We start from the raw sequence: 27,251 nt of genomic DNA, 5'->3' as shown, positions 1-27,251 counted from the left end.
ACGAGACATCAGAATTCATTTCAAAGGTATGGATTTTTCAGCATTTCTTATTTTGATCTCTAGTATCAGAAAATCATGTGTGCCTAAGCGACTTTTTTGACCCATACAAGTCGAGCCGCTCTAACAATAAAAGACAAAGAAAAGACTTTATTATGGGAAATTTCATGACCGATAATTGTGTTATCATTGTGTATAAGTGTGTTATCATTGAAGCCAAATTACATATGATGATTTACTTCAAGTGCGGACATTATGCCGCTACTAAGTATACAAAATAATTTTAGCTTAGGTACTTATAACATTTTTCTATTTTTACTAATTACGGTTTGCATATAAATAAATAAAAAAATAATAAATATTACAAAAAGTGTAATAGCAATTTTCGGTGACATATTTAATTTTATATTGTAACACAAAGATGGCATAAAACAGCTTAAAATAACATGTATCGCAGACCATTGCACTTACCAAAATGCTACCCATGAATTATAGTATTATCTTGACATTTTCATTTTCGACGTGCTATTTAAAACCATATGTATAACTTTTTGGCAACCCAATTTTAAAATTTTGTGGAGTAGAGTTAGAAAAAAAAATATACGCACCGAGAGCTATAGCTAATCTTTACAATTATTTATTTTGGACTTATTATGTTTGAGACGCGTTATTTGGGATATGAAAAATACGTATGTTATCCAAGAAAATGCCCAATTATATACACTTTACACCAGAAGATGTTATTTTTCGTTTCAGGATAATATATCATTTTAGATACAAATATGTATATTATCCTATAATTTTTAACAAAATACAATCTAATAAATAATATAATTATAAGACAATGGGATTCAAACTATTGACTTTTATTAAAACTAAGTGCGGTTCTAAGTTGTTTTCGGATTCTCGGGCTCATCCATTTCGTGTGTCCACTCATCAAAGAATTCGCATTTGCAGAAACGCCTTCGTCCACATCGTCTGCCTCAGTTTTTATTTCCATTTTCTATATTGAAAAAGTATTCTAAGCATTAAAAAAACAGAATATACAAATGAACTAAAGATATTTTTTATCAATTCGGTTCTCAGAACTTAAATACTTCTTTCATTGGTCTGATAAGTCAAATAGTTAATAGGGTGTCAAATGGTATAAATTGCAAGTTATTTATATTTTTTATATGAATGTTGTTTTTTAACTTCCCGAAGGAGAAGTTTATGTTTTCATCATAAAATCCGAATTGCTAATTTTATGTTTTCTCGACGTTTCAAGCCATTCTGAATCGAATGACACCAAATTTGGAAAAAGTATGTGTGTGTGTATCTGTAAATTCAAAAATTTAAAAGCCACTCGATGTATCTCGATGAGGACTATTGTTTGTCAAGTTCTTTTTAAATCAGTTTCTTTATAAATCGCAGAAAAGTGAAAAATTTTTCGTCTACGTTTTAGCCCGCAATTCTGAATCGATTTTGAAAATTCAAAAACCGTTCGAAAGATATTGGTTGGGAATCGTGCTGATTAGTTTTTGGTAAAGATCGAACGATAGTGTACTTGGTCTTGAACATAGTAAGCCATTAAAGTCCTACGGAAACTGGTTCAATTATAATTATTGATTAATTAAAATTATTGATTTTTGAAAATTTGCTTTTAGAAAATACTCCGAGTTAACGTGTTCGTTCGTTCGTTTTCAATTATGTGTAATAAATCCACTCGGAATAGTTATAATCATTCATAAAGTAATTTATTTTTTATTGATTAAGTCGATTATTTACACATATCGGGAAGTTCATGTAAATTGCTTCAAGGCTAAATACCAAACCAACTAGTTTAAATATTATTTTATTACCGATTAATACTTATCGGTAAAGGTGTATACAATTTGTATTATCAAATAAAATATTTTTTTCAGCATAATAAAAATATCTACGTGTATTTAAGAATATCTGATCTTCTCAGTTAGGGTAATTTAGTATTTAATATCAAAATTTACATAAGAGAAAGTTGTAGAACGTAGCGTAAAGTAAAATGCATGAATATAGTGAGCGTTACAAAATTAAACGGCAAAAAGATTTATTCTTACAAAATAGTTGTAGAATAGCATATATAATTTACATGCATCACAATTATAATATTCAACAAGCCTATTCACCTTTAATTTAATCATTTTTACCTGAACTATCAGTCTTAAGAGTTGATGTTGAACTTCTAATGTAGTTGTAATCTCTTTCAGTCTTCTCTTCTGCTTTTCTAATTCGGTCGTAACGTAGTCTTCATGATTTTCCAAAACCATTTCTAATCCTAAACATAAAATATTCGTATAGATTATCTTGTTATAGATAATTTAGTTTTGGATGCAATTAGTCCAATGATTTAACATTTGTAATCAATGAATATAATAATGGTGTTCAAATATTCTATTTTATAATAAGATTTTAAAATCTATCGTAGGTATGAAGAGGTTGCTGGAAAATATTATGAATCTGTTCGGAAAGTAATTTCGTAACCCAATGTCATACTTAAGCCCTTCAACTATTAGATGATTTGAAAGCTTATACATTAAGATTTATGTGTGAAATATTTTAAACAATCATACGTAATAGTTTTTGAATGGTACCTCTATAAATACGGAAAGAAGTCAGCGGAATTTTCTTTCTGTTTTGCTACAAGAAAAGTAAAAATGATGTTTTAAGCCAGAATGAAATTGACAGATGTGTTTAAAAAAAATGTATTGGAAGTACGACACTGCTAGAACTGGTTTGTTAAATTTTGTTTCAGATTTTTGAAGTAAAACTTCTTTAGGCGCGATTAAGGTGTAAATCGTCATTCGCTCTCGATGAGATCATTTCTTTACGGGTCGATTGTGATTAGCCGTCGTGTATGTGAATAGAATTCAGTCGTTGTATGCGTACCGAAATCAACGTTGTATGCGTACTGGCATCAATGCTGTATGGGTACCGATATCAACAAGGAAATCGGCATAAATAAATAAATATTTTAAAGGTACATCGTAGTACAAATCTTGATTTAATGAAAAATGCCCGAATAAGAAGAACATTTTACCCTGTTCCTTGAAAATAATAAAACAAATTAAACATTTAGACTGTGTACTAAACGTAAGATTATTGATTAGAAATTATTTCTATATTATTCGTAGTTTCTATAAATTTTTGAAGTTATTAAAATGAAAAATATTTTTAGGCAAGACAGATATTACAGATGTTCAAAGAATGAGATTTTATCGCCAGCGAAAAATTAAAAAAATACAAGCAGTCAATGAATGTATGTTAATTTTAATTACATGAAGTTCCTCAAACACAATTACATGATGAGTGACGTTGAAAAAACAATATTTGTTTAGGCGTTTTTTAACATAATCCACTGTGTGAACAAATACTATAGAATTTATTAATCAGCAATTACTTCATTTCTTTAATGAAGGTTTATTTCTAATTGCTAATTACAATGACAAACCGATCAGCGACGAAGTCATATTTGAAGTATGACTTTTATTACATTATTGTTTTTTGAATATTATACATATATTTTTAATGCTTTTATAAATATATATGTTATAATTTATCATTATATAAATGTGTATAATGGTTAACACTAATAAATGTGTGCATCACGAGTGTAACCATATTACTAATAAACATTATTCAAAATTGTTATATGATGTATTTATTTTTACTTAAATGTCATCTTGTACAGTATCAAATAAGTTTTACTTTAATCGCGTGTTAACCTTAACGCGCACTCTTTTTTTCAAAGATTCATGATGATCGATTGAGGCTAAAAAAGACGCAAAAAATGCACTAGTTGATGCAAAACGGCAAATAACAACAAATGAGATCGCATTGAAATTGAATTTAACAAATTCAACGGCTTATGCCCACTTGAAAGGTCTTGAATGTGGATCAACAGGTATTGATTGGTTCTGATCTAGACAAGGTCTGATGTATTGTCAACGCGCAACATCACAAATGTTTGGTCAATCGCCAAAAGCTTTTCCAGCTTGAATGGCACACAATGCCACAGCCAGTATATTATCCATACCTGGTGTTATCGGACAATAATTTGTTCCGATTACTACATTTTTTTTGTCGGTAATACCTTCACCTCAAATAGAAAGGTTGAAAAACACCTTTATCCGTTATTTGTCAATAACAACAAAAAAAAAATTGGTTCCGCAATTATGCTACTACCAGAAATGAGACAAAGTAATATTGACCAAAACAGACAGAATATAATTTGTTACAAAAAATGACTTATCAAAACGTCTATAAAACGAAATTACTTTCTGAATGATACAATAAATGTTACAATTATTGCAAAAGAGTGTCAGTAAATAAAAAATAAAATTGTCAAATATTAATAGTCGTTTGGCTATATTTTATATATTAAGTTAATAATAATAGCAGCTGAATATTTTAACAAGCAACACTATCATATACCTTCATCCGTAAATGGATTGCTGAACCATTTTCTCAGAATGGAATCCAAAAACCCAAGCTTGCTCTTAGTGTCATTAGGATACTCTATAAGCTCTATCTTATCGAGTTTTTCTAGAAGTATCTGAGGTAATTTGCTTTCTAATTCCGTGTGTAAAACGACCTATAAATAACAGATGAAAGAATATTTTTTTATCAAGTTAGGTACGTCAAGATTCTTTTTCTATCGCTTATTTGCAGAGAAGAAGAAACTTTGCAGGATAAGCCATAGCACAAAACGGAACTTAGATCCAGCAAATTGTTGAAGAACATTTTTTATTCAATATGCAATTTATTCGTATATTCAATACAAATAATATTATACTAAAAATATATTGTATTAAAAGTGAAGGAATTTATTCTAAAAGCATTTTTTGTACTAGAACCGACATCGGAAAATATTTTGCGAATTATCTAATGTCGCTGCTCCAACGTTTTCTAATAAAACCTTTTATCAATTCTGTTTAAACAAAAGGTTAGGTCTCACTAACCAGTAATTGAATTTGTCATTATATAGTTTAGTATTTTTTTAGATGTTTCACATTTTATAAAAAAATCATCTTTCACACGATTACTGTAAAATCGTTATTAGTAAAACATTATTGTTTTAAATTATGAAATTTAATAATTAACGTATTGTATAATTATTGTTGAATAAAATATTTTCTAGTAAAAACTAAGTAAAAACAAAATAAAATTCAAAGCTATAAAGCTGAAGTCTTCAAATTTCGATAAAAATATAAAACCTTAAAAACAAATAAAATGCATTTAAAAACTTCTTTATGGAATATACAGAAAGCCACATGAGCAAAATCTAAAATATAATTAAATAAATAAAAACAAAACTAAAAACCAGAGAAACTACAAAGAGGCCAGACTATATATTATACAAAATCTTACTAAATAAGAATCTAAAAGAAACAAAACCTAGAACTTATAAAATTTTAATAATAATTTACCTGCATGGCCAATCGTTTCAGCTGAGCATTTCTTCTCACAGATTCGATATCACCGACTGCCAAACCAATAAGCAGATTCATCAGCAGAATCGGCATCAAAACCATGAAAATTGCTGAAATTTATGATAAATTAGAATCTAAACTCCAAAATCATAATAAAGATTATGTGTGTGTTATCGCTTTATATTTCTATAAAAATCAATAAAATTGCTTAATTAAACAATTAAAGAGTTATAAATCAATGAAAAAAATCAATATGTACCAAACCAATAAAAAATAAGCACTAAAGACATTGTTTATTAAAAAAAAGACAAAACCACAAATAAAACTAGTTGGTATTGGTATTTTGCCTTGAGGCAAGTTACATGAACTTCCCGATATGTGTAAATAATCGACTTAAGCAATAAAAAATAAATTAATTTATGAGTGATTAAAAGTATTCGAAGTAGATTTATTACACATTAATGAAAATGAACGAACACGTTAACTCAGAGTATTTTCTAAAAACATTTTTTTTGAAATCAATCATTTTTTTATAATTGAACCAGTTTCCGTAGGACTTTAATGATTTATATTAGTATGTTTATTAAGACCAAATACTCTATCGTTATACCAAGTAAGTAAATCGTCTAATTTTAATTTTAACAAAAACTACTCATTTTCTCAAACTTTGATGAATTTTTAAAATTAAACTACTTGTCGTAAGGCCGTAATATTTTAGTATGTTTTATAAGAGCATAAAATATATCGCCAAAAAAGTTCCATAAAAAATGTATTAATTTTTTTTTCAACAGTTAATTACAAGAAAACGGCTCGGTAGATTTTCACCTAAAACTGATCATCAGTATCATTCTCAACTAATATCTTTCGAACAGTTTTTGACTTTTTAAAATCGATTCGGTAGTATGAGCTTAAATGTGAACAAAAAGTTCAACACTTTTTTCAAAATTACAAGGAAACGGCTCGGCCGATCGTCGCACAAAGCTGACAATCGACAGGCCTCATCGAGAACATCAAATGGCTTTTAAATTTCTAAAAACGGTTCAGGCGTTTTTGAGCAAACGTCGATGAAAGGTCTAATTTTGACAAATGCCAAAAAAACGATACCAATTTTTGCAAACTTTGACGAATATTTAAAGCTAAACGAGTTGCCGTAGGGTAATAATATTTTAGTATGATCTAGACAACTATGGTATCTACCGTCAAAAAAATAATAAAAAAAATCGTCTAAAATTTTTTTTTAACTTCCCGTAGGGCAAGTTATAGTAATCGCAAAAAAATCGAAAATGAAAATTTTTGCATTTCTCGACGTTTCAAAACCTTCTGAACATTTTGGCATACCTTAGAAAAAATGGATGTATGTGTGTGTGTGTGTGTGTGTGTGTGTGTATGTATGTATGTATGTATGTATGTATGTATGTATGTATGTATGTATGTGTGTGTATGTATGTGCGGATACAAATTTTCGTCGACGATTTCGGGAACACGGATCAACCGATTTGAATAATTCAAAAAACATTCGATTTGTATTGATAAGGAGACGTGCTGATTAGTTTTTGGCAAAGGCAGGTCTAGCCGTTCCGAAGATACGGGGCAAAAAGTGCCAAGAACGGTACCTCCGTTTTTAAGAGAACGGAGCGTCCGATTTGAATAATTCAAAAAACATTTTACTTGTATTGACAAGATATAGAATTGATCAAATTTTCATGGAGGCAGGTCTAGCGGTTTCGGAGATCTAATAAAAAAAGTAAAAAATAATGCCATTCGGCGGTCAAAAATTATCATTAGACATATGCACATCAAATTATCAGATATTTTATAGAAATTTTAACAATAAGTATATTTTTTTTTTTACATTTTTATGGGTTCCGTACCAATGCTTATGCGTTAGACGGCGGCGCGGCACATGCGCGCTTTGACATTTCGTCTCTATGCAGTTCAAGCAGTGCGATTGCTTTAAAAAAAAGTTCAGATTTTCCAAAATATGTCAAAATGAAGAAAACATTTTTTTCAAAAAAATTTTTTGTATCCAAAAAAAAATTTTTTTTTCAAAAATTTTTTTTTCAAAAAAATTTTTTTTTTTTCATATAATTTTTTTTTTTCAAAAAAAAGTAATTTTTTGTCAAATTTGTAGTTTCTCAAAAATGTTAATCGTTTTTAAAAAAATAATAATTTTTGGTACGGGAAGTTCCCGCAATTTGCCTTAAGGCACGATGCCCTAATTGCCTTAAGACAGAATTCCACTTACAGCTAGTTTTATCATTTTATTACAAGAAAACGGCCCGGCCGATTTGTACCAAAAACTAATCAGCACAATTCCCAATCAATACCTTTCGAACGGTTTTTGAATTTTCAGAATCGATTCAGAATTGCGGGCTAAAACGTGGACGAAAATTAATTCACTTTTCTGATATTTATAAAGAAATGGCTTGGCCGATCGTCGCACAACAATACTCACAACACAACAATAGTCCTCATCGAGATACATCGAATGGTTTTTAAATTTTTCAAATAGGTTTAGTCATTTTTGAGACAACGTCGATTTACCGCAAAAATCTGTTACCACACACACACATACTTTTTCCAAATTTGGTCTCATTCGATTCAGAATGACTTGAAACGTCGAGAAAACATAAAATTAGCGAATCAGAATTTTTGATGAAAACATAAACTTCTCTTTCGGGAAGTTAATAATTGATTTATTGTAGGCCTACGATATTTTAGGATGTTCATTAAGACTGTGAATTCTATGACTATACAGAGTTTCATTTGAAATCGTCACAAAGAAAAATTATTTACGAAGAAAAAGCGCCTAAAACTAATCAGCACATTTTCTGACCGATATTTTTCAAACAGATTTAGAACTCTTCAAAAAATCAACATAATGTTAAAATATCTTATAAGGTGTTCTGGCAAAAATATGAATACTCCTTAAAAAAATGGATCCTTACATTACAATTACCTATATAAAACTCCTTACGTAACAGAAATCATATTCATAAGTTGTTCATAATAGTTCAAATAAAAAGTAAACTGTCGAAAACTGATACATATTTTCAAAGCAAAATATCTTATATTGACGTGTATATTTCAAACTTAAATTTTTTTTGATCAGTATGATATTTCTTGCACAATAGCCTCTTATAACACGAGAAATAAATCAATTTGCCGATTGAAATATTATTAATTATAACAATGATAGGTACCTAAGATCAAGAAAGTCGGCAGTGGAAAGTCTAGGGTTCTTTTCGATTCTCCATAATAGGAATTGACGTAGGTTCCGAGGAAGTCGATCTCGCCCAGCATCATTGCGAAAGTCCTCATCAGTGACATCGGAATGGTCTTGAAGGAAAGATGCGTCTCACCCTAAAATGTAAAAATGTTGGTATTTTAATGGTAAGTACTATATATAAAATTATATAATGAAATAGTCCGTATACAGTGATTTTTAGTCAAATTTCTATATTTTAAGTTTATGCCATGTAAATGCTATAGGGGAGTCTGGGTACGGTTGTGCCCCTCTTTTTTATCAAACAATTTAATAATTTTGTTAATATACCAGTTAGCTGAGAAAAAATTAAAATGAATGGCAATTTGAAAATACTAAAATACAATATGGTCCTACGGCCTACAACAATGGGGTGCGACCAGTGGTGTTGTGCTAATATTTTTTTTGCCGGAACGCTAAAATTAGAAAACCGGTTCAAAACCGGTTTCCATGTTTGTCCCGGTTCCGTTCGAAAAGGAAAGGAAACAAAAATCATTAGAAAACCCATTTATTACAATAATAGGAATGTTTAATAAAAATTAGTTTAATTACAATTTATAAAATTCACTTAAAATCGCTTTCTGTATGGAACTTTTTTTTTTAACTTCCCGTAGGGTAAGTTATTGTAATGGGCCGAAAATCGGAATTTTTACATTTCTCGACGTTTTGAATGTGTGTGTATGTATGGATACAAATTTCCAGTCACGTTTTCAGGCGCAAGGACCAACCGATTTGAATGGTTCAAAAAACATTCGATTCCTATCGTTAGGGAAAAGAGCTGATTAGTTTTTGGCAAAGGCAGGTCCAGCCGTTTCGGGGATACAGGGCAAAGAGTGCATAAAATAGAAATCGACTTTTTGAGAGAACGGAGTATCCGATTTGAATGATCTAAAAAACATTCATTTAGTAATGATTGGGAGAAGTGTTTATTAGTTTTTGTCAAAGGCAGGCCCAGCCGTTTCGAAGATACGGAGCTAAATATGTAAAAAATGGCAGTTTTTGAGAGAACTAAGCGTCCGATTTGAATGATTCAAATAACTTTCTGCTTGTCTTAATAAAATAATTGGTTTTGGAAAAAAAAATTTTGTTTCATTTTTTTTTTTAATTTTTTGTATATCGAAAATAAATCAGATTTTATTTCTAATTCTGACTATAGTTCTAATATACTTTAAACAAATAATGTCAACTTTGCAATTCAGTTTATATAATTCTTATAAATATTAGACAATGTTACAATATTTATAACAATCTATTTGAAAATATGCAGTATTCCTCGAACATGGTACGGGTACGGGTACGGGTACGGGTACGGGTATGATTTACGGTACGGGAAGTTCCAGCAATTTGCCTTAAGGCATGATGCCACCCACCCCACTATTTAATTTTTTTTCCCGGAACGCGTTCCGGCTCAAAAATCATTTGCCGGAACGACAAAATATCACATAACAACTAAGAAGGTGCTATCGCTGGATAGCGATCCTTCGCACGCAGTCAAATAATATATACCTCTAATAAAATATAGTTGAATGTACTTTGTATAGTTTGCTATGATAAATAATAAACAAAAATTGAAAATACTAAAATACTGTCCTTAAACACGATGTATTAGTCATAAAATCAAATCATACAGAAAAGAACCAGTAACAAAAACGTCTACATCCGAGGGTCGGTTGTAAAAGCGATTGGTGTAATTAGTTACAAGTACAAAAATAGGTATAAAACAATGAGTATTAACATCAAAATTGTTTATAACGAGTTTTATTGTCGGAACACAATAATATGTAACGCAACACAACATAAACATTTAAACAAAGCTTATGAATAAAGTATAACAATATATAACAAATCCTAATTTTAAAAACAAAACAAAGTTAACAAGAATTCTTTTTGAAATATTTTTTTATTGTTTTGAATGTTCTTTTTCTTTTTCGTATTTTGTCTAAGTTAAGCTAGATTTTTTTATCTGCTTAATCTTCATCCGAAAGTAACAAAAATACATGTCACGACCGTACCCCAAAATTTATCTCAACCGTACCCAACGCACACTTTTTAAAAGAAATCATTATTATAATTATTTAAGCAAAAACTAATTTCTGATAAATAACTACTACTGTTCAACTCAAAAACAAAATAACCAAAAAGTAACTTATCTGTATACAATTAACAGTTATGATTGTAAAAAAAAATACAAACTTACTCTTGATTCTTTAAAATCAATGCGGTCTACAGTTTATGTTAATGTTACGAACTGACTAAAAGCAATAATGGGAACTTGCTCGAACAATAATTCTCCATCTTTCTACTTTTTGACCTATCTAAAAAGCAGTATAGTTTTATGGCGACTGATACTCTATCATACCCTGGCAGAACCGTACCCAGTCCCCTCTACTATTTTTTAAATTGATCACATTTTTTACATATTTTAACATGTTACATATTTTTATCGTATACATATTTTATATTGCTTTGATTTTTTTTTAAATTTTATATATATTTTTACTATTCCGTAAATTATGTGTTTTTTTTTCAATAAATATGTAAGATATTAAATTATGACTGTTTAAAAAGTTTTACTTAAATAATTATTATTTAACATTGAATCTATTTTACTAATGTTAATACATACTAGTAGTGATTTACAAAATATTGAGCATTATTTACTTACCCCCGATAGAAGAATATAGAATGCCAATCCGAAAGCGATTATCAGAATCGAGAACACTAGAAGAACTTTGATAAGGGTCTGCAGAATCTCTAAAAACATCACCACATAGATTCCAGCCTGGTCAAATCTTTGCAGATATAGCAACAGATTGAACCAACTCAAGAAAACCGTAATTGAGGCAGAGGAGACTTGCAAATTATCCACTTTTCCACCGATCAACATTGGTACAACCATGATAATGGACGAGATGTACAAGGCCCATGTGACCAGGTTGAAAGGCTCTAGCAGATACTGCCATTTTTGCTGGTAAATCTGACATACCTCCTTAATAAATTGGACAGATATATAAATTATGATAAATACGGCACTGGTGTACATGATAGGGGCGTAACTTGAGCCTTGTTTTGAAATTGTGCTATTTTGACTAATCATTTTGTTCTGGAACATTTTCAAAAGCGGCCCTGTGTAGTTTTGATTTCTCGAGTCGGTGCAGTTCCAGTAATTTAAAGTACGGCCTTTTATCTCAGGATTGAGATTCGAAGAATAAACAGTGACAAACATAAGAAAAATGCTATAGAATAAAAGATTTATTAAATGAAAATATTTTCCGTAAGAGTTCCATTTCATTTCCAGATACTTTTGGCTGAGCGGATGTGCTAAGAGTTCCACGCGACCATGGGCGACCATAGCCTAAAAGAAAATCGAACTAGGTTGAGAATATTTTTCTAAATAATCAGTCAAACAAAAAAAATATATATTTAATAATTAAATATATATTAAGTTATATATTTAAAAATATTTATTATCTTTTTCACTTGATGTTACCTTCTAGTGACATCACCATTCTAAAACGATAAATTTCAAGTTCAAATTATATATGTATATATATGTATATATGTGTAAGTTCTTGTGGGGTGATACATCAAAAAATAAAAAGCAAGGATTTATAAATTAATCTTTAATTCCAAACGTTTCGACATTCAATTTAATGCCATCAGCAGTGGATATTAACGTTGGTAGGTTACATCTAAGATGTGTACACAACACTAGAAATAAGCACTAACATTTATACATCTAACTTGTCCACACTATGAATTTTTATCATTTTTTGTAAGATGTAAAAAGAAAAATGATAGTTTTATTTGAACAAAAATGTGAGTAAAATTAAGTAATTTCTGCCACGACTTGTGAAATGTGCAAGCTCCGAGGCTTTAGTGCTAAATGTATCGCCCCACAAGAACTTACTCATATATCTCAACATCAAAATTAACAACTAAATCATATGTATATATATAAATATTATATATATATATATATATATATATATATACATATATATACTTAAGTTTATTTATTAGTTTTTACTTATTAATCAAAAATATAAAGTGACGACAAACAACAATAAAAACAGACGATCCAAATATAAAAGCAACACTCTTTGTCTACAGTTAGTTCAAAAACTATAAAACTATGTGAGAAAAATAAATTTTTATACTAGAAAAATATTGCAAAACAACAAATAATAAATAGTAACAAAATATATAGAAGATATGAAACAGTGCATAGTAATTCATATATAAGCAAAATACATTAATTTATTTTTAAAAAAATTACCTTCATAGCCAATAAATCGCACCAGACAACACAATAAACCATCCTTTAAATAAAAAGAAAAATATCTTTTGATATTATTAACAATTTGATATTGTTATGAAACTTACAAATGGCATTCGTCAAAAACGTTAATTTTTTACTACCGATAAATAACCTTTCCCAAATTTAGACGTTTTTCCAAAAAATATTACAGTGTTGTAAACTTAACTTGCCCTTTTGATATATTTTAAAGCCATTGCTTATGATTATAAATATTGAAAATCATTAAAATAATTTTATGCAATTTTCACATGTTCTTTCTCCGTACATCCACTAATATTTACATAATCGTTTTATGATTGATATTACCGAATCCGAATCTATTAAATATTTGAGTTCGAAGTCGGACACTTATTCTGTTTTGACTATTTAGGCCGGTGTAGTACTATCTGGCTACACCAGAAATTTTTCGCGGTCATAACGGGTGGCCTATTTAAAAATTTAAATTTAATTTTCTATACAATGAAAACGGCTCAATATTTTTCAATGATTGAACATTTATTTAATAGGTTGATGACATTTATTTATGAAAAATAATTTCGGTCAAATGACCACCACGGCTGACTTGGCAGTAGTCCATTCGATCCACCCAATTTTTGAGTACATTTCAGATTGTTTCGAGCATTATCTCAGCAATAGCAGCTTGAAGGCTCGAGAATTGCCCCTTTTCGCTGTAGTCAATTCTTTAATTACTTGCAATAGTGATGTTAAATCTCAAAATTTATACATCTTCGCCCGTTCTTGCAACACTGGGTTTTCAAATTCTGTTATATATTGAAACAGATGGACCCCTTGTAATTCTACCTTGTTTAACTAAAAATTCATAGTTCTTGAATATTTTCGACTCAAAGCTCTTCAACTTAGACAACTGATCTTTGGTGTTTCGAAACAAAGCAATGATTGCCCCCTGAAGATTCTAATACGAGTAGGTCGCAAATTCTTTTTTTTTCATTAATATTATTATTATTTACCATCAAATTACAATCTGCCTAAGTAAAGACATTTAGTGATTGAAATGTTATAATATATGGTTTATTTAGAAAGATTGCCCAATGGTAATTCTTTCTAGTGTGGATATATGCTGTTACTATTTGCTGATTACTGTGGGAGTACGTGTTCTTGTTGAATTAGCCAGATGGGCACATATCTTGGAGCACAAATGGCTTGGAGTAATATTTTGTTTTGGAAGAGCTGGATTATTTGTATGTTGCTATTCTCTGCTGAACCCCATATTTGAAGACCGTACGTCCACACTGGTTTCAGGATCACTTTGCACAAAAGGTTTTTGTTGAATGTCGATAGCTTCGAACGACTGCTTAGTAGCCAGTGATATTCGAGTTGTTCGTGCTTTTGTGGATGTGCGTCTTCCAGTTTAATTTTTGGTCAAGGTACATTCCCAAATATTTAGCGTGGTCTTGAGTTAGTATTTGGTTGTTGTGAAGTACAACGGGGGGATATTTATTTTTTCGGAGCGTGAAGGTTACTTGGGCAGACTTTGAGTAGGGGTCGCAAATTCTAGCCTTGAATTAAACCAGTTGCGTGATTCCGTATCAACTATGGCATTGTAAAAATAGCCAATTTTTTGTACGAAACAATATAGGTTGCCTGAACAGCCGCAATATTTTTCAACTAGAAATCTAAGTCTTCCTCAGACGCGTCGCCTGACTATGGTGCCATGCTCATGTTTGTTCCTGTTGATTGCATATAACATAGTTCTTATAATGTACCAGAGCGAATACATTGAAAAAAAAAACAAGTTTTCGCCGCTTTTGCTTTTTTTGTTCGAATCTATTGTATTTTTTTCATGCAGCTTTATGAAAGCGACCAAACTAATAATTTATAAAATGATAGGAAATGCTCCAATGATAATTCTTCTACGTCGGCGATAACAAAATTACAATAAAAGATAGGTAGCCAGTTTTGTGCTTTTTGCCGTATATAATGTGTAGTCTGTTCACGGATGCTGCCATTTCAGTTTGCTGCGCGCGTATATACATATATCCGCTCCCGTATTAACTAGGAATTCTTGTTTAGATGCCTTGTCCACTACAGATTGGCGGTTTATTGAAGTAATTAATTGACAGTCATGCGCCGCACTGATGAATTTTCTTGATTGATTGATTTTATAAGTTTTGTTTAAAAATTTAAATGAACATGGTTCATTGCAGTTTCGAGCTATTTCACCAAATATTGAGTGATACTGGCAGAAACCATGTGGAAATGGTTATGCAATCTTTATATTTGATGTTGTGTTTTCGAAGTTGTGATATTTATGAGATGACATTCTCCATTAGTTTGTCTGTGGATAATATTAGCTTATCAACTGTTTACTTATCAACAATCCGGGATTTCATCTAGCTCGCGATTTTTGGGTGCCGACATGATGGCTTGAATGATGGGCGGCAGTAGCCGCTTATTCCACAATACCTTTATAATACTGGCGCCGACCTTCGGTTCGCCAAAAACTGTGATAACTGACCGATTTCTTGTCGTCCATTAGTAGTTCTAGTTTACATTTCTTGAAAATCAATATGCTCCCAATGAGTGCATGTTTTAGAAACTCGTATTTATTAACTTTGATTGCATATTGACTAACTAAATATGCAAATTCGCAAAGTAAAAATTTCTAGAATCGGCAGAAATATTGGAAATAGCAAATTGCAATATAGGTGCGTAACCCAGTGTTGAGTCGATTCATGCCAAAAGAGATAAATTTCAACACCACACATGAAATTGTAAGAGAGATAGTTATTCGTACATCTCCGGTTTTCATATAATGTGATTGATTGTTCCGACTTCAGGGTTGAAATTCAGTGATGCTTGTCGTTGAAATTTTATACCAGTAGCGATAACATTAGGGTAGAGCGGGCTAGTTGAGCATAGGGGCAAGTTGAGCAATCGAAATATCTCGAAAACTATTCACCGTCCGTTTAGGCATTATATGGCGGAAAGATAGAGGTTTGGGAGAAATAAACATCCCGCCATCGCTAGTGGCCGCTTGACAAATGAGTGAGGCCGTTTTGTTTATTTTGAGACCAAAAAGTAAAAAAGTAATTAATCACGAGTTTTCGTCTGGTTTAGTTAAATGTTATTTATTTTTAATCAGGTAAATGTTATTCTTCCATATAATTATAGTACTTTTAATATGCACAGAGATTCTGGGTATAATTCTTACGTTTTTTTTTATAAATTCACTTTTCTTTTGAAATTCCGAGTTGTGGTTAGTTGAAATTAATTAATATTTTTAAGATTTAAGCTAAGTCTATGAGTAATAATATAAAGAAATAATGATTTTAAACAAAAAATACTGATTATAATGGTAAAATAATTTTTAAGATACGATATTGTTTTGTTGATTCTACTTTTAGTTACTTATTCAAAGAAAATTACTATAAGTTTTGTTTTCTCTGTCAATAAAGACTATAAATATAGAACTGGTTATTAAAAACTTATTTTATTTCATCACTAATCGACATTGAACCTATGATTTCATTATACTTTCTTAGTGCTCAACTTGCTCCACCTATGGGGTACATTTAGCATACTTGATTTTTTGCATTTAAACAGCTGTAGCTTTTAAATTTTACTTCTTACCAAAAATAGTATTAACACTTTTGTTGAGCGATAAACAACAAATCCATTAAGCCGTATAGCAATTTATTGAGACTTTTCATTGAGGAGCTACTCCGTTTAAGTAAAAATTTACTCAACTAGCCCCGACCTACATGCCCGGGATGTGCAACCGTTATCCTATATAAACATATACACAAATGTATATGTATTCAATAATAAGTTATATTATGTAGTGTGTTGCTTAGCTACACTAATAATAATTCTGTAAAATGATTTTTACTGAAGTAACTTTAGGTATCGATCTGTAGCCAGATGAACATAATTCTTCTTATAAAATATTAGTTTTTTTTTCTGAAAAATATTATTTTGAATTCTATTAGTATTGCTTTGAATTTTTGTTTCTGTCCTGGTTTGATTTGTTGATAACATACAACGCATTAACACTAATTGATAAAGAATGTTTATCGTTTAATTATATATATATATATATATATATATATATATATATATATATGTATATATATACATATAAATGTATGTGTATATACGACAATTGATACAAAAAAATAAGATTGAACACCGTAATAAATGTTAGAAAATAAGCCAAAAAACCCGCAACCCGACACCGAAAACTCCACCAAACCTTTAACTTACATTGACCACTTCTAATGGTATCGGTCGCCAATTTGGATCGTTTTGTGTTTGTCTGATTTCTTTGATATTTTCGGCAGATTTTTGATAAGCAGTAAAAGAATATTTTATCTAGAAAAGAATAAAAAATATTGGTGATAAAGTGTTCCTTATTAATTTTGACTTACATTAAGGGCTGGAAGGGGTATTGGTTCTGATATGGCAAGGGCATCTCCTGTTTTCTCGTCCATTTGAGCATACATTGTCGGACATTGCAAACAGGTAAATGAATATTTCACCTACTCGACAAAAAAATTACAAAATAATGTAACAAATATGGTTTATATATGTAAGATTTTGTTAACTTTAGCGTCCGAATTATGTATGGTGGGTATATATATATATAAATATATATACATATATATATATATATATATATATATATATATATATATATATATATGTATAATGCGCTTTAAAATGCTCTATATAGATGTTCTATAAATAGATAACTTTTAAATTTTACACCATTTAATTACGATTATATTGGTAATTGATTTGTTAAATAAGGCCTGTAATAAATTTATGATAAAATTTTTATAAATCATAAATAACAATTTATAACAAATTACTATCAATTTGGTATAGTGTTAATAATGATTAAATTAATTATTTTAATGAAATGATATATTTTTATAAATATTTATTAACTCTTATCAATCCGATTAAGTTTAGGACGCATATATAATATTTATTTATAATTAAATATAAGCATAAAATATTTTATGCAAAAAATGCATTTCAAAAGCGCTTTCACAATTAGTGAATAAAATGTATTAAATACGAGGAACGTTAATTTAGAATGTCGCAATAAATCAAACAAAATCAAACGTATTAAATTACAACTATAAAAAATTCAATAATCAAGGATATCTTAATTAAATGTAATAAATTAGCTCACAATTAAACTCAAGAACTAAATTATAGTTTAAAACTTTTTTTTTATTTTATCACGTAATATTTTTCAAATTGCTGTTTTGTGTATATTTCTAACTTACATAAAAGGATTTAGAGTCCTTTTTGCAATTTGCCTTCGTTATGCATTTGTCCTGAACTGCTTCAAAAACCCTCGGCATGGAAGCAATGAGCGCCAATGTTACACATGGATGTTTGTCGGACTTCAGAGCCATTACTTCACCACCTCTGGTAAAAGAAAATTAACAAAGAATGTGAGATATGCCTTCATATGGTTCAGAAACAGTTTTATTAACTTCCCGTAGGGCAAGTTATAGTAATCGCAAAAAAATCGAAAATGAAAATTTTTATATATCTTCACGTTTCAGAGGTTTTTGAACATTTTGGCATACCTTAGAAAAAATGGATGTATGTGTGTGTGTGTGTGTGTGTGTATGTACGTATGTATGTATGTGCGTGTGTGTATGTATGTGCGGATACAAATTTTCGTCGACGATTTCGGGAACACGGATCAACCGATTTGAATAATTCAAAAAGCATTCGATTCGTATTGATAAGGAGACGTGCTGATTAGTTTTTGGCGAAGGCAGGTCCAGCCGTTCCAAAGATACGGGGCAAAAAGTGACAAAAACGGTAACTCAGTTTTTAAGAGAACGGAGCGTCCGATTTCAATAATTCAAAAAACATTTTACTTGTATTGACAAGATGAAGAATTGATCAAATTTTCATGAAGGCAGGTCTAGCGGTTTCGGAGATCTAATGATAAAAGTAAAAAAAAATGCCATTTGGCGGTCAAAAATGATCATTAGACATATGCACATCAAATTATCAGATATTTTATAAAGATTTTAACAATAAGTATAATCTTTTTTAACTTCCCGTAGGGTAAGTTATAGTAATCGCAAAAAAATCGAAAATGAAAATTTTTGCATTTCTCGACGTTTCAAAACCTTCTGAACATTTTGGCATACCTTAGAAAAAATGGATGTATGTGTGTGTGTGTGTGTGTGTGTGTGTGTATGTATGTATGTATGTATGTATGTATGTATGTATGTATGTATGTATGTGTGTGTATGTATGTGCGGATACAAATTTTCGTCGACGATTTCGGGAACACGGATCAACCGATTTGAATAATTCAAAAAACATTCGATTCGTATTGATAAGGAGACGTGCTGATTAGTTTTTGGCAAAGGCAGGTCTAGCCGTTCTGAAGATACGGGGCAAAAAGTGACAAGAACGGTACCTCCGTTTTTAAGAGAACAGAGCGTCCGATTTGAATAATTCAAAAAACATTTTACTTGTATTGACAAGATGTAGAATTGATCAAATTTTCATGGAGGTAGGTCTAGCGGTTTCGGAGATCTAATGAAAAAAGTAAAAAATAATGCTGTTCGGCGGTTAAAAATTATCATTAGACATATGCACATCAAATTATCAGATATTTTATAGAGATTTTAACAATAAGTATATTTTTTTTTACATTTTTATGGGTTCCGTACCAATGCTTATGCGTTAGACGGCGGCGCGGCACATGCGCGCTTTGACATTTCGTCTCTAAGCAGTTCAAGCAGTGCGATTGCTTTGAAAAAAAGTTCAGAATTTCCAAAATATGTCAAAATGAAGAAAACATTTTTTTCAAAAAAATTTTTTGTATCCAAAAAAAAAATTTTTTTTCAAAAAAAAATATTTTTTTTCATATAAATTTTTTTTTCAAAAAAAAGTAATTTTTTGTCAAATTTGTAGTTTCTCAAATCTATTTTTTTTAATTAAATTTTTTTCAAAAATGTTAATCGTTTTTAAAAAAAATAATAATTTTTGGTACGGGAAGTTCCAGCAATTTGCCTTAAGGCACGATGCCCTAATTGCCTTAAGACAGAATTCCACTTACAGCTAGTTTACATTTTTATGGGTTCCGTACCAATGCTTATGCGTTAGACGGCGGCGCGGCACTTGCGAGCTTTGACATTGCGCCTCTATGCAGTTCAAGCAGTGCGATTGCTTTGAAAAAAAGTTCAGAATTTCCAAAATATGTCAAAATGAAGAAAAATTTTTTTTTAAAAAAAATTTTTGTTTTCAAAAAAATTTTTTTTTCTCAACAAATTTTTTTTTCAAATAATTTTTTTTTTTTTTAAAGTAATTTTTTGTCAAATTTATAGTTTCTCAAAAATTTATTTTTTTCGAAGTAAAATTTTTTCAAAAATGTTAATCGTTTTTGAAAAAATAATAATTTTTGGTACGGGAAGTTCCAGCAATTTGCCTTAAGGCACGATGCCCTAATTGCCTTAAGACAGAATTCCACTTACAGCTAGTTCAAAAAAAGTTAGAAAAAATATTCTGAATTTTTTGAAATGCTGTACTAAGAACAGAATATAAATGAAGAACCAGATATAATACTGACAAGAAAAATAAACTCGATCAGTCCCACATTGGTAAAAAGTACGTTTTCCATGTCGTCGTCTAAGGATAAAATAGAAAACAGAAAGAATCTAAAAAAATAAAAATAATGTACATGCTCTCCTACTTAATCAAAATTAATATAAAACAAACAAAAGTTCAATAAATAAATTGTAATGCGATGCTCAGCACAATACACTTGCTTTTGAAATATAGCCAAGAAAATGATAAAACAAAAAAAATCAATAAAAAACATGAAAAATAAATAAAATTTTTGTGATTGAAATGAATGGTGTGCTAAATGTTCCAATAGTGCATACATATTGGCTAGAGCTCGTTTCTAGATGAACCGAGCATTATTCGTTTTACATGGCTTTTTATTACTAACAAATGTGGAGAAAATTTGTGTTAAATATATAGGAAAAGCAAGTAAAGTTTAACCTATTTCATAATAATAAATTCATTTATTTTTAATAAGACATAACATAAGAGACATGTGTTCAATCTGAATAACTAATATGGATCAATTCACAAAAAACAAAACTCGTTATACTTTGTACAAACATATAATTACATAAATTAAAATGTATGTATTTAGCCATTAAAACTGAATATAGAGAAATGGTTAAACAATTACCTAATTCAACAGAAGAAAGGTTTTGGTCAGATCGAGCATCACATGAGTGAACATCAGTTTGGTTTCAGAAAAGAAAAAGGCACCAGTGACACCATTGGAATATTTGATCTCAATATTGTCGGACAGATGTCTCGATGTTAACGAGGACATTTGCTTCTATTTTATAGATTGGCAGAAAGCTCACGTTAGAATCAAAAGGAGCACGAATATGAGGATTTTAAAAACTTTTGACATTGATTGAAAAAGCCTTGGGCTGATCCAGACTATATATGGAACAGAAAGTTAGTCCTTGAAAGCAATATATAAGTTTACGATTCAGAAGATGGAGAATGCTAATCATTGATGACTAACGCGAGATTTGAAACCACAGAACTAAATACAGAAAATTTCAGTTGTCTTTTCCTTCAGAATTAAAGCACAGGACACTGAAGTATAGAAGAAAAAATGCAAAGGACATTAAAATTTTGGAAGAAAAAATGCATAAAAATGAATAAAAAGTGAACTAACAAAATGCTAATAGAAATGATAAACATGAAATGATAGAAAGAGTATTTGGCGTGATCTCTTATCATGGACCTGCCTTCAGGCAGACTACAATTTGTTATTATTTATGTGCTGCTCCAATTTGAACATATGTTCGGTTTTGCTTAGTTTTAGTAGTATACTGTATACTGTATAATGTTTAGACACCAAGAATGCAAGCAATCAAAACGTGAGTTTTAATTACTGAATATTTTATTGGTAATCACATTTTATGGAGTAGCACCCGTAACACATGTGGAGGTAATTTAATATATAAATTATAAATAATAACAATTTGATAATTCTTGACGACGTATGCTCAACCACAATAGCACTTAAATGTAAAGTGCTACGGGCGTAAATTTATTACTGTGTTCGATAAACGTTATAGATACTGTGAAATGAGATGTATGCTAAGATGTGTTAAGATCAGAATAACTGCGATAATTTGGAAACATTTGGAAAAAAGGATGCTGTTGGCCATTAGTATACGTCCTACGTTGAACTATTAAACAAAGTTTGTAAACTGATATATTCAAGAAATTATGAGATACTTACCAACAATGAAAAATTCAGATAACAAATTATTAAATTATAATTGTGTTATATAAACTACAAAAAAAATCTACCTAAAAATAGTATTATTAAACAGTATGGAGAAACAAATAGAACAATTTTTAAGTCTGCAGCTCGGTGGGATCAGAATTGCGAAGAAGTCGAAAAAGCTAAAAAAAGCACACAAAAAGATGCTTCAGTATAATTATAATTTTTTTCAATACTAAAAAATAAATGCCCATACTAAAATTTCCATAAAAAACAAAAAAAAAAAAGAAAAAAGATGGATTAATTTTATTTATTTGATCAATCAGAACACGATTCCAACATTAATTTGGAATAAAATTAAACTTTTCAAAAAATGAAAACATAATTGGGCATTTGCTGCTAAAAATATATGTCCCAGGCTATATTACGAATGATTGTAAGAAAAATACAAATTTTTATTCCGAAGAAAACAAAACATTTTAAACTGGAAAAACTAATTAAAGTACAGGAAGTACGGAAGTCCCCAAGTGCCGGACACCTAAGGTCATTTACAAATAAGTCGAAAAATATTTTGCGAAATGTTTATTAAATTATAAATTATGTTAGATAACAAAGTTAGAAATCAAACTGAATTAACAAATTTGCAACCTTTGCTAAAAATTAATTAATGCTATCAATCAAACATTGGTAACACAAAATATAACTTTAGAAAGTGGCACCTAGTACCGGACATTTCAAAATAACCTGCATTGAACACATGTGTAGCCATCTCCATACTCTGGAATGTCTGCACATGCGTGTGCACAAATATTCTTTGATATTGCAAAAAATCGCTATTTATCCACCCTTTTGGCTGGGCCACGTCGATGCCCTCAGCTGGAGCATTTATCATAAGATTTGGCTAGGAAATACAAAAAATGGGGTATGTAGTGACCGTTAGCACTCATGTAGAACAAAATTAAATGATTAGAATAAATTACATAGATTATCACAAAAATATCAATATGTTTACTGTGCGGCGCAAAGGGACGACTTAGTATCCGGCGCTAAGGGACAGACATTTTTGTTCATTTGGTGGTATCAACTAAAATTGTTTTAAAGATCTAATTATATTCTACCATTTTACAGATAACAATCTAGTACTACTTTTATTTTTGCATACCACTTAAATGTAAATGCATAAATATACTAGAATTACTTAATTGTTATTTATGTGACGTGCCCCCTGTGTGCCCCCCGCGCCCCTTTCACTTGTATTTTGAAATAAAAAGATTTATACTCGCTTAAATAATACGTGTTAAATAGAGTGTCCGGCATTAGGACCGTCCGGCGTTACGGGACTTTCCCCTACAAAACATACCGTACAAATGGATAAAGAACTGGATAACTGAATTAAACATTAAATTACCAACTGTCTGCAATCAAATAATTACAAATAATTGGATACCTAAAAATTGGAGAAAAATAATAGTTGTTTCACGTTTCAATCGGCCAATTGTTTTTTCTTACCGTTCTTCATGTGTAACCATCGCTAAAGCAGCTTCAGGAAATTTGTAGTAAATTGCATAATCTATGGCACTCATATCTAAAGTATTGTATAACAATTTACAGCCCATCGACAAAAGTAAAGACACAGCATTAGGTTTATTGTCCATCGTTGCCAAATGCAGTGCGGTATTCTAAAAAAAATCAATATATAATATTTTCTGAATATATGACAATGATTAGAAAAAAATTAAAACTATGATAATGAACTTACGCCATCTTTATCAACTTGATCCAGCAAATGTGAATGTACGGAATGCAGTAATTCGATTGTTTGCGTGTAACCCGACATTGCCGCTAAATGTAAAGGATTCCGCCCGTTGTGGTCCCTGAAAACAAAAAAATCATTTGTTTATTTTTAACAGCAATCATAATACAATATCCTATGAATTATTTGGCGTAATTAATTTGCTCACACACATACATACATTGAGGGCCGGATTTAGAAATTTGGCGCACCGGGGTACTGACAAAAATGCCGCCCCATCCCTGAAATTTTCGAACTTTCGAACTTTTTTTTAAAGCAATCGCGCTGCTGCAGCTGCGTAAGGACAAAATATAGAAGCGCGTAAGCGCCTCGTCTAACGGATAAACAATGTTGCAGAATGCATATAAATGTAAACAAAATTTATACTTATTATTATAATATATTTGAAATATATGATAATTTAAAGTGCATATGTCTTATGATCACTTTTGTCCGCCAAATGTTTCTTTTTCAATTTTTTTATTGGATCATCGAAACCGCTAAACCTGCCCCCCACAAATTTAAGCTGTTTTAGCGCTTTAGCAAAAATTTTAAAGCTCTTTATAAAATGTAATTTTTAGTACGGGATGTTTCAGTAATTTGTCTTAAGGCACAATGGCATGAGCTACTAGTTTAAATTTTTTTTCGACGCTATAAGCTTGGAAGTGCACAAATTCGTCATTTTAAGAGGGCTCGAGAACTGAAAAACATATTTTTCTTAAACTTTCAGCTTGTTTACGGATCTTTATACTAGCCAAATTGACAAATTTGATAACTTATTAACCAATTTTAAAGTTTACTTTCGGAGAGGGAGGCAATGCAAAATAATAAATTGTAGTTATCGGTTATTTCAACCCAAATTTTGCATTGCAATCGTATTATGTTTTGTTAATTATATTTCTTGAAATAAAAAATGTTGTTAAAAAAAAGTTGATTATATTGTGTAGAATTTTTTTCTCACTATCCAAATTTTGCCGCCCTCAAAATTTGCCGCCCTGGGCAGAAGCCCCGACTGTAAATCCAGCAATGCGTACATTTATAAATACTCATTTGAAAGTTTTGTGCTGAATTTTAATACATCAATATTTGTTACTTCAATGAGTAATTCATAATTTTGGTTAATTCCTCTAAAGATTAGATAGGCCTTAAATATTGATTTTGAAAACTTCTTTTTCAGTCTTCTTGGTGCATCATAAGTAAGAAAAGTTATGAAGTCACAAGTGAAGAGAATATATAAAATCTGATGTGATGCTGAAGAGCTGAAGTTTCAAAGTTGACACAGACTTCGAGTTTCCTGTTAGCAAGATAATATTCTAAAATATTATAATATAATAACCACTACAGATGTTTTGTGAAAAGTTGTCCTGTAATATATTCTAATTATTGATTTGAATATATATGTCAAAAAGATAAATCCTTTTTTCGCAGTACTTTAAGTATTTTTAACAACACTAAATCATAACCTGGAGATTTCTAATTTTTCAGTTTACCAATTTCTATAATTATTATCAATAAAATTATAATGTTTTCTGAATTGTGTAAAGAAATGTAGTTAAGCTGAGACCCGCTGCATTATAGCATTTTAGGTTCGATTGGAAAACTGAATTCAAGTATAGAGCAAATAGGCCGCTCTTCTTTCCATCGAAAATGTGTTTTTTTAATCAGTGGTTTTAATTTGTTTTTAATTGGTTTGCACATTGAGTTATCAAATAATTATTATTTTTTAGTTTTATTTGTTCAAATATCTTTCAGTCTGGTTTTAAGCTTATTGCTTTAATTATGAAAAAAGTTTTTCTCCAATGGTAAGCAGCATAAGGTACATAATATATGTACTGCCTTTTGGGCCTTGCTTTCTTTTGACTATCATTTTTAATTTTAATTTTATGTTATAGGTTTAATGCAAAATATTGTGACACAACAATAAAACTTGATTACATATAACAAGATAACATAATGTCAGTTTTTCGCATTAGATATTTTCACTCTATAATATGACATAGAATAAAAATAGCCCTCCTCTTACTCTTTTGAAATCAATATTTCAAACTTGTTATTTTGTATTGCGTGCTTTCATAGTTTCATTTACTATAACATGATATTAAAAAAATGCTTATAACGTCCTAAATATAAACACTTTCCTATTGTTTAAATATATTAATAATTATAAATACCTGTGTAATAAAGCTCCTCTGTTTAATAAAAGATGAACAACTCTAGTATGGCCCTGCTTCGAAGCAATATGCAATGGTGTTAAACCTTCACCATCACTTTCGTTGATAATAAATGTTCCTTTTTCCGAATCCAATAGTTGACGAACAGTATTATATCTACCATACCTGGTGAAAGAAAAATGAAAACAAATATTTGTTAGCATTCATGTAATATATGGGGACCAAAAATAAAAAAATAGATAAAAATTTAGGGTGGATTGAATATATATATATATATATATATATATATATATATATATATATATTGAAATGTATTGGGGTTGTTGGTAACGTGTTCGTATTGACCTCCTAGTCAATACAGCCTTGCCGAGCGGTGGTTATAGTAATAGTAAGCTTCGGATTGCCTTGAGTTCTTATTAAGATATTGGCTGAAATATCACTTCTAAAGAATAACACTGATTGACTATTTCAACAACTTTTATTAGCACCCACAATGATGATTAACAATTGACTTTACACGACTAATATTGCGACTCTGCTGAGGCCAACAGCAACTACGCTGTGGCCTACAGCAACTCTGATGTAATAAAGACAACTCTTTTGTGATTCCAGCAACTCTGACTCTAACTCATATCAGTACTCTTTATATACTACTTAAGTGGGACTACTAACACCTTACGATGGCGTATTTAAAATATTTGCCGATTGTGATAATTACTGCAATCGATATCGAATTTGGCATATCAGCATTGCCATTACACAATGCAGCATTATCGATTGCTATTACACAATACGCCACCCCTAAAGTGTCTGTCAGTCCCTTGACAGATTAATAATAAAAAAAAATTACGGGAGTTTGTGCTTCTCCTCGCCCTTGGAAAAATTATTGTCCTCAATAATTACTTGAGCATAATTTCATTCTAAAGAAGAAAAATTTAATAAACAAACATTTTCTAAATTTACCTAAAACTTTGATAATGTACT

The 27,251-nt window shown here is 30.2% G+C and overlaps 1 protein-coding gene across 1 annotated transcript in view; it reads right to left on the bottom strand.

Annotated features, from left to right (window-relative positions):
• Positions 1-853: 853 nt before the first annotated feature.
• Positions 854-27,251, bottom strand: part of LOC113387958 (transient receptor potential cation channel subfamily A member 1-like) — a 161,835-nt gene continuing 135,437 nt past the window's right edge. The window contains exons 11-21 of the mRNA XM_026625356.1: positions 26,268-26,432; positions 24,064-24,178; positions 23,814-23,983; positions 18,289-18,433; positions 17,255-17,362; positions 11,375-12,064; positions 8,648-8,807; positions 5,442-5,554; positions 4,447-4,606; positions 2,163-2,290; positions 854-1,000 (exon numbers count right to left, since the gene is read on the bottom strand). Of these exons, the coding sequence (XP_026481141.1) occupies positions 854-1,000; positions 2,163-2,290; positions 4,447-4,606; positions 5,442-5,554; positions 8,648-8,807; positions 11,375-12,064; positions 17,255-17,362; positions 18,289-18,433; positions 23,814-23,983; positions 24,064-24,178; positions 26,268-26,432 (2,101 nt within the window). The remainder of the gene's footprint in view (positions 1,001-2,162; positions 2,291-4,446; positions 4,607-5,441; positions 5,555-8,647; positions 8,808-11,374; positions 12,065-17,254; positions 17,363-18,288; positions 18,434-23,813; positions 23,984-24,063; positions 24,179-26,267; positions 26,433-27,251) is intronic.

This window comes from Ctenocephalides felis, unplaced genomic scaffold (genome assembly GCF_003426905.1).
Source record: "Ctenocephalides felis isolate EL2017-DRISC unplaced genomic scaffold, ASM342690v1 CF-g0.4_SCAFFOLD_00845, whole genome shotgun sequence".
Lineage (NCBI taxonomy): Eukaryota > Metazoa > Arthropoda > Insecta > Siphonaptera > Pulicidae > Ctenocephalides > Ctenocephalides felis.
Note: the sequence above shows the minus strand (reverse complement) of the source record. Positions and strands in the feature narration are given on the sequence as shown.